Source organism: Mastomys coucha, unplaced genomic scaffold (genome assembly GCF_008632895.1).
Source record: "Mastomys coucha isolate ucsf_1 unplaced genomic scaffold, UCSF_Mcou_1 pScaffold14, whole genome shotgun sequence".
Classification (NCBI taxonomy): Eukaryota; Metazoa; Chordata; class Mammalia; order Rodentia; family Muridae; genus Mastomys; species Mastomys coucha.
The window spans coordinates 128,912,747-128,921,653 of NW_022196896.1; the positions used below are offsets into that span (position 1 = coordinate 128,912,747).

The window sequence follows — 8,907 nt, forward strand, 5'->3', positions numbered from 1 at the left end:
ATGGGATCAGATTCCCTCTTCTGGTGTGTCTGAAGACAGCTGCAGTGCACTCACATAAAATAAATAAATAAGTCTTAAAAGGCCCTTGGCCTCCATGGCAAATACCTTAATTCCACTTAACTGACAAGTAGTCTTACAAATCAATTTGAACCTTGTGATTTAATTCCTAAAATTCTATCATCTACTCTCCTAAAACATGTTTATCCTACAGCTTGCTCAGAGCAGTGTGAATTTAACTATTAGAGTTCTGTATGTTAGATGTCTTCTAGTAATTCCCAACTCATAGAGATCAGGGACTTATCCAACTTATTTTGTAGCACATGTCAATCTATTTAATAGCTACTTATAACAATGTCACTGATCAAATAATTTATTTGCTGAATTAAATATATAGGCATCCTCCTAGCTAGTCTCCATTTCTGAAATAAAACCTCTGTCACATACAGCATAGTAAGGACTGGGAATGGCTTCACAAAGGCCTATATATAGTGTAAGAAGAATTCTCTCTGCATTAGCGCTGAGGTAGAAGGTGACACTGAGTTTGTACATTTCCCATTTCCTTGACCAATTTTACTTCAGAACATATTTTTGTAGTGATAGTGTAGCCTCTAAATCTCAGTTGTCATATTCCCCATTATTTTCTCTTATCTGATCTTTTTTTTCATTAACAGTTAGGTACTGAACTCTGAGAGTAAAATAAAAAAAAAATAGCTTTTCTCTTGATTTAAAAAGTAAAACAAAGGGTGGAGAGATGGCTCAGAGGTTAAGAGCACTGACTGCTCTTCCAGAGGTCCTGAGTTCAATTCCCAGCAACCACATGGTGGCTCACAACCACCTGTAATGGGTCCTGATGCCCTCTTCTGGTGTGTCTGAAGACAGCAACAATGTACTCACATAAAATAAATCTTAAAAAAAAGTAAAACAAACAAACAAAGAAAACACAGGCATACAAAAGTATCTGCCTTCCCTTAACCTTTTTAAGCTTCAGAATAGTTATCAAAATTGTATTTAAACTGCTCCTATAATAGGTTACATATTATAATGGTTTAATTCATAATTCTAAGGACAATCAAGTATTTATTCTTTTATGGTATGAGATAAAATATTTTCATATTCGAAGTAGAAAATTCTCTATACATTCCTAGTTAAAAAGTTTTTTCTAACAGCTCATAAAATAAATTATATATATAAATGGAGCACTGTTAGGTTTGTAAGTAGCTTTAAAAGATACATAAAAATCTGGACTCTAGCAATAAAAACTTAGCAGTTGTATAAAATATAGCTCTCTGTTCCTCTACCTCTTCCCATTTTTGCTGTTTTATAGTTTGGGTAACACTGAAGAAATCTGTTTGAAAAGGAACTAGAAAGTCTTGGCAATAACATAGTACAATGATAGAGAATATATCCTCTTGGAGTTCAAAGAATCAAGTCTCAGTTATAACACTTACACATATGACATTATACTAGTTAACTTTCTATACCTGTTTCATCATCTATGAATGGAGGAAAAAATACTATCTACCATACCAAACTTAATGAGAATTTTTGTTTTGAGATATGATCTCCCTATGTAGGTCAGGCTAGCTTTGAGTTCATGATCTTCCTACTTCAGTCACAAGAATGAGGGGACTATAGCCTATACCCTATACTCAAATTAATTTTTAAATAAATAAGTTTTGTGATAGAAAGAGAGAATAGGATCCAATATAAAAAGAATTTTTTGTTTTGTTTTGTTTTTTTTGAGACAGGGTTTATCTATGTAGCCTTGGCTGTCCTGGAACTCAACTTTGTAGACCAGGCTGGCCTCGAACTCAGTAATCTGCCTGTCTCTGACTCCCAAAAAAGAAATTATTAATATATTAAGTACTAACTAAAACTTAATGCAGTATTATCAATCAACAGTGATCTTAATCACTCTCTAAATTTTAAGAAATTAAAAAAATACAATAAATTTATTATTATGTATTATATTCACCGAAATATTGTTAATTAAAATAATCAGCCTTTACTCTTTGTAATAATCATTATGTATCAAAAAGTCTACCATCTGCAAACTATTACAATGGCTAAAAGAAACTAAAATAATTTGCAGTTTGTATGTATGGCTAGCACTCAGAATATATCATCATCAAGATGTCTAAATTCTTGATCACATATGATAGTCCATCAAACATCTTATTAGCAATAAAGTACTTTTTTTTAACAGACACACAGACCAATAAAAGAGAACAGATAGCCCAGAAACAAACCCATCAACTATGGCCACCTGATTCTGACAAGGAAGTCATAAGCATACACTGGAGAAAACGCAAAGTCTGTTTACCCGACAGTGCTGGAGACACTGAATATCCACCTGTAGACCAATCAACCTTGATTCCCTTTCCCCACCCTTTTCAAAAACAGATGTAAATCACTTTATGATATAGGAATAGGCAAGGACTTTCTGAAAAGGTTTCAAGTAGCTCAAGAAATGAAACCGAGAGCTGATGAGTAGAACTTCATGGAATTATAAACCTTCTGCACGACAAATCAATTAACAGAGTAAAGAGCCTATAAAATGGGAAGAAATCTTTTACTAGCTATACATTCAACAGGGGATTAATTTAAAAAAAAAGTGTATACAAACAATAACTTTAATACAATTAATAAACAGCTAAATGAATTGAATAGCCAGTTCTCAAAAGTACAATGGCCAAAAGCTCCACATCCTTAGCTACTGGGGAAACACAAATGGAATTTTCAACGAGTCTGTTGCATCCAGTCAGAATGGCTGTAAGCAAGAAAGCAAGGCCTGAGCTGGGGAGCATGCCCAGGAGGGGAAGCCTTTTACACTGCTAACAGTGATAGGAGTCAGCGAACCCACTATGGAAAGCTATATGGAAGGCTCCTTAACAGACTGAAAACAGAACTACCATAGAACCAAGTTACATCACAAAGGGGTCTAAGTCAGTATATTGCAGACAACCTCAACATTTATGTTTATTTCAGCACTATTTTATTTAAATTTTAAAAGCCCATTTATTTAATATGTGCATGCATGCATGGGTAGGTATGTAGATGTAAGAGTGGCACAGTGCATGTATAGAGGTTGGAGACCAACTACAGGAATCAATTCTTTCCTTCTACCCCATGAAACCCAGGGACTGAACTCAGGTCATCAGGCTCAGTGGCAGTAAGCACCTTTACCTACAGAGTCATCTCACTGGCTCTATCTCAGCACAATTCACAACAGCCAAATTGAGGAATCAGCCCAGATGTCCACTAGCATATGAACAGATAAAGAAATGTGAACATACAATATGGTTTTGCTTACTCAGAACAAATGTATGTCTTTCTAGAAAATTGGATCACATTGGGATTACCATGTAAAGCAAAATAAGTCAAACTTGGAAAGACAACTATTGCATGCTCTCTCTTCTGCAGAATCTAGCTTTAAAAATATAAGATATAAAAGTGGAAAGGAAACTATCCGAAAAGAGAAAGGTGACCAGCAAGATGGGAAAGGACTGGTAAAACGTGGCAATAGGGCGTTGAATGTGATCAAAGTGCAAGATACACATGTATGCGAATGTTACAATTAAACCCATGACTTTGTATAATGGATACATACCATCTAACACCCTGGCTCAGCGCCCCAGCTGATCAAATGCTGCATGGAGCTTACCTGTCTTCATCTTTGTCCAAGAGTTGGTAATACTCCCCACAGGCATTCCAAAAGGCATTCTCCCGAGCTGCTTGCCTTCCTGAAGCTGTGGCTCCATTTTCTGAAGCTACACGATTACGTTCTGCTTCCCTTTGTGGAACTCTTGAATAAGGTGGAGTTAAGAACATGCAGTCATGGTCTCCATCATAGTCATCACACTTTATTATAGGGTCATCTGAACTACATTCCTCAACTTCCAAAGCCTCTCTCCATCTCTGAACACTTCTTTGTTTAGCCTCATGCCTATTAAAACCAATTTCTTGGTCCACCTGGCTTGAACTTATCACTTTCCTAACTTTGGGCCTTACTACCTGTTCAGGAGAACTTCCATGGTGATTGGCTCTATCACTAGTATTTTGTTCAACACAGCCTGGAACACAGTCTGTATCTTCAGTTGAATTTTCTGTCTGTCTTCCCTGATCAGTATCATCTTGTCGCCTCTTTCTAACAATGCCATCTTCAGAAGACCTCTGAAATTCCTGCCCATTCTGATGGACAAGCTCAGCATCACCAGTAGAATTTTTCTCTAAAGGTGCTGAATCTAGCTCTTCAAACTCTTCACTTATTTCACCGTTGAGAGAGGGAACTGATGGTAACAGATCAGCGTATATCTCTGCCTCTCCATTTTCCAGCTCAAAGACTGCATGGCCTAATACCTTCTGACGTCTCCCACCTTCCACAGCTTCAGTACAAAGTTGAAGAGAGTCATTCTCATCATGCTTGCTGTCTGGATTATAAGAGTCAGTATGAACCAATGCAATTCCATTCTGGACACTTGAGACATTACAAACTGCTGGAGTATACTCTGTCTCCGCATGATTATGAAGACTCGCATTGCTTTCTAAGGTCTCCCTGACTTCCTCACTATGACGTACTGTGGTAACGGATGGACTGCTCTCAGTGGATTGATTCAGTGCTGGACCACAAGTAGAAATTTCTGTTTCCCTTTTTTCAACTGTAGGTTCACTGGGTAAAGGAGGATGGACTTGATCCAATGAATTGGAACCTTCATAAAAAAGGACAGAAGAAAACATTTTGGAGGGATTAATTTAGATAAAATTGTATATACTATCTGTTCCATGGAAATTGCATTATCATCTATTTGACAATACACCAAGCACCTGCATATTCCTTAACTTTGCCGCAGTCAGACTGCTTAGAGTAAGAACTCAGTTCTGACCCCGGAGAGGCTCCTCATTACCCGCTCCCTTAACAGAAGTGCCAACATCAAAAATCTTCTTTAAGACAAAAAAAGAAGCTTTCTATACAGTGAGAAACAGAAGCAGCCAAAGAATAACCTGTCTCCAAATGTTCTCCTCATCTATCTCTTAATTATAAAATTAAACAACAAAAGAAGAAACATGACAGATATAATTTTAATACAAGATAATAGAGCTATGAGAAATGAAGATTCTAATCATATTTTGATGTTAATTAAAAACTTACATCTTAGTTTCTAGACATTCATATTTCTATGCCAAAAATATATTATTGTAATATATTTATAATTTAGGTACTAGAAATACAACTGGAAAATAAGTGAATATACTGATTCAATTTGTCATACTTTGTTATAATTCTGGCCCCTGAAAAAAATCAAATCTATAACTACTTTAAATTTGACTATCTTGTTAATTTCACAAAGATATTGAGATTTACTGTAATAAAATAAACCATAGAAATAACTGAAATTTAATCTTATAACAGAAAATCCTTCCTCTATGAATGACTTACTTAGCAATTCAGATTCTGACATAAAAAATGACAAGGAAAATATTCTGCAACATCCAGTTTGCTTAGAACCAAAAAAGTTGAAACCAGAAGATTTTATATAAAATATACATAACAATGGAATAATTGTACAGAATATCTAGATATAACATTTCAAACTATTGAGTAGTTAAGGTTTAATTGAATAACTATTACCAGATACCTTGATATTTATTTATATTTTACAAAATAATGAAAAAATAAGCTAGCTAAGTTATCTAGAGGAAGTTAAAATAAAGTTACTTACATATAGTATGCAGGAAAAAATACTTCACATAAAAAGGACTTGGCATGGCCTAGTTTCCATAAATAAATGCATTTTTTTTTTTTAAAATAACAAATAAATATTGTGAACAAAGCTCTAAAGTTCCCTAGGTCTTGTAATTCAGCAAGGCTTGTAAGTGGAAACAATAATGTCCAGTTACATTCTGCTGAAGGTAAATGCAGATGAGGTTATAAAAAAAAAAAAAAGACTTGGGAGAGGAGTTAGCTGGTAGGCATGGCTATGTAATCCCCGCCATGACAACTAGTTGTGTTTTAGTGACTGGTCTTACTGAATCTTCTTCTGTATTTAGTGTGTATGTTCCTGCTATTAAATTCAATAAAAATTCAAGATAGAAAATGGACTATATTTATAGTAAAAACCATGTAACTTGTACAACAAGTAACCTTTAGGTGACTACATGTTACATACCTGAGGAGTTTTCCTTTGGAACATCATCTAGTTCCAGAACTTCATAGTCATCTCCAGCCCGGCCTAAGCTTCTCTCATGCCTGGTCATACATGGCTTAAAGCTGACGTATGCGTGTCTTCTTCCATACCTCCTGCCTGTGATAGTCTGATATCCTCCTGCTGGTTTAGGCCAAGCAGCCTTGTTGGATTCTGGATCCATTACTGAAAGTATAAATTAAATTAAGAGGGCCAGCAATGACCTTTTACTATGGCAAGGAGTTGGGGGTAAAAGTGCTTCAACAAATATGCTATTATTCACTAAACTACATACACTGAACAGGCTTTTGTTGAAATGGTGTATGGATGAAAGAAACAACTAAACAGTTATGTACTGAAGCCTAGGGCAAGATAAAATTCTCTAAAAGGAAACAATCACAGAAGTCAAGCACAAATGGATGGTATATATAAAGCTAAGAGCAGACACCAGCACCTAGACAACTTGAATATTAATTCATATTTTACTAAAGAGTACAATATTAAACACATATATATTAAACTTGCTTAGTGTGGGTCAAAAATGGGGCCCCTGCATCCGGCCCAGCTCAGGCCACTGGGCAAGGCAGGATATGGGAAGCTTGGCTTGGCTGGCAGCTGTGGCTGGAGCACAGGAGGCCTCCCAGTGGAGGATAGACCCGGCTCATTAGGGGAAGACCTGCTTCACTGTTCCGGCATGGCGGGTCCCCATGAGAAGAGGCAGTCCATGGTTTTAAGGCATTTATTGTAGAAAGTCAGAGAGAGGGAGAGAGTAGAGAAGCAGAGGCCCTCCATGGCCATGGGGTGGGGGAAGGGAAGGCAGAGAGAGAGCAGGGAACAAGAGGGTAAGAAAGAGAGGCAAGAGAGTAAGAGCAAGAGAGCAAGAAAGGGAGGAGGGGCAGGCAGCCTCTTTTAGAGTGGACTGGGCCTACCTGGCTATTGCCAGGTAACTGTGGGGATGGAGTCCACACAGAACACCAGGGATTTGGGGCATTGCTTTATGTGACTGATGGCCACACACCTCTCTGCAGGGGGTAGGGGGTGCTGTGGGAGGCTATAGCTGGGACAGGAGCCAAGGGCCCAAGGGGTGTGGCCGAACACCTGCCAGCCACCACCTACTGGGTCACTGGGGTTCAAGGCCTGTGCTTGACTGAGGACCAAGATGTCTGTGCACAGCATACCACCCCACAGCTTAGTCAATTATTTATTATGAATTGTTATAAAAAAGGAAAAAAGTATTTAATCACTTGTCTCAAAAATATAAGAATCAACATCTTTTACTACTATTCTAAAAGAACAGCCTCCAAAATAGAATGTAGGGTAGAAATGAGTTGTTTTATTAAGTTAGAAATTAATCTATACAAATATTAAATAGCTATAGATGTCTTCAAATGAGTCATTACATAAGATCATTATCAGAGGATAACATGTCACATATAATATTCTGCCTCCCAAGTGCTGGAATTAAACTATAACCCACTTTTTCTGGTTTCATACATTTAAAGTGCCCTGGAAATAAAAAAAGGAGTCCTTCACACAGAAGCATAAACATCGGCCTTCCTTACCCGACGGCTCTTTTTCAGTGTACTGTGACATATATGGCAGCGTCTACGCTTCCAGTTCAGTAGAATTATGGATGTAATTTGGTTTTTTCTTGTAGAGTGAATAAGCTTCAAATAATTCCTATAAGGAAACAATGCATTAAACAAAGTATTAGTAATAAGAAAATAAATAAAAAATGGCAAAACTAGTATTAGTGAAGATATTGACCTTTTATTTACTTTGAAAAGTATAACCTGATTTGACCAAAGCAACAACAAACACACAAACACCCCAAACAATCATGCTTACAGAACTTGTAAGTAAATAATCAAATACGTTATTGACGAACCAACTGGGCAGTAGCTAGCTAGTTTTTGTGTAACTAGACACAAAGCTAGACATATCTGACAAAAGGAAACCTCAGGTGAGGAATTCCCCACAGTACAGTGGACTGGCTGTGGGCAGACAGGAGCATTTTCTTGACTAATGAGGATGAGAGCACATCCCACTTTGGCAATGCCATCTCTGAGCAGGAGGTCCCAGACTGCAAACTGAGAGAACACTCAGGTAAGCAGCATTCTACCGTGGTCTCCAATTCAGTTCCTGCCTGGAGTTCCTGCCTTGTTTTCCTTCAATGATGGACTGTAACCTGCACTCCAAATAAGCCCTTTCTCTCCCCAAATTGCTTGTGGTCATTGTTTTCTCACAGCAACTGAGATAAACTAAAAGAGTGGCCTAACTATGTCAGTGTCTACTATACTACTTTGGCTTTCCCATAAATTCACTTAGCTCTCATTAGCAAAATTCTTGTTAAGCCTAAAAATACAATCTTAACCTTAAAAATGTTTAATGGAAAACTGAAATATTTAAAGTATAGTTACCCATTATGATCAGATAATTTAATGCTATTACATAGTCTAAACCAGTAAAGACTATAACTTATCATTCAACAAGTTTTTTAAACATATTTTTTCTTATTTAAACATTTTTTTAAACTTTTATTGCATTATGATGAGAAAAGTTACATGATTTCCATTTATCTGAATTTGTTAACATTTAAAAACATATTTTAAGTAAATAGAATTGAATCACATTCTTGTTCCCCTTTTGTATCACCACTCTTCCCATAGACCCCCCCTTCAATACCTACAATATCTTTTTTGTCATATTCCTTAAAATTTATAAA

The 8,907-nt window shown here is 36.7% G+C and overlaps 1 protein-coding gene across 2 annotated transcripts in view; it reads right to left on the bottom strand.

The window, feature by feature from the left end:
• Pja2 (praja ring finger ubiquitin ligase 2) overlaps positions 1 to 8,907 on the bottom strand; it is a 57,407-nt gene that overhangs the window by 22,812 nt on the left and 25,688 nt on the right. For both annotated transcript variants that reach the window (XM_031368590.1, XM_031368591.1), the window contains exons 2-4: positions 7,745 to 7,862; positions 6,168 to 6,368; positions 3,665 to 4,709 (exon numbers count right to left, since the gene is read on the bottom strand). In XM_031368590.1, the coding sequence (XP_031224450.1) occupies positions 3,665 to 4,709; positions 6,168 to 6,368; positions 7,745 to 7,775 (1,277 nt within the window). In that variant the 5' untranslated portion in view covers positions 7,776 to 7,862. The remainder of the gene's footprint in view (positions 1 to 3,664; positions 4,710 to 6,167; positions 6,369 to 7,744; positions 7,863 to 8,907) is intronic.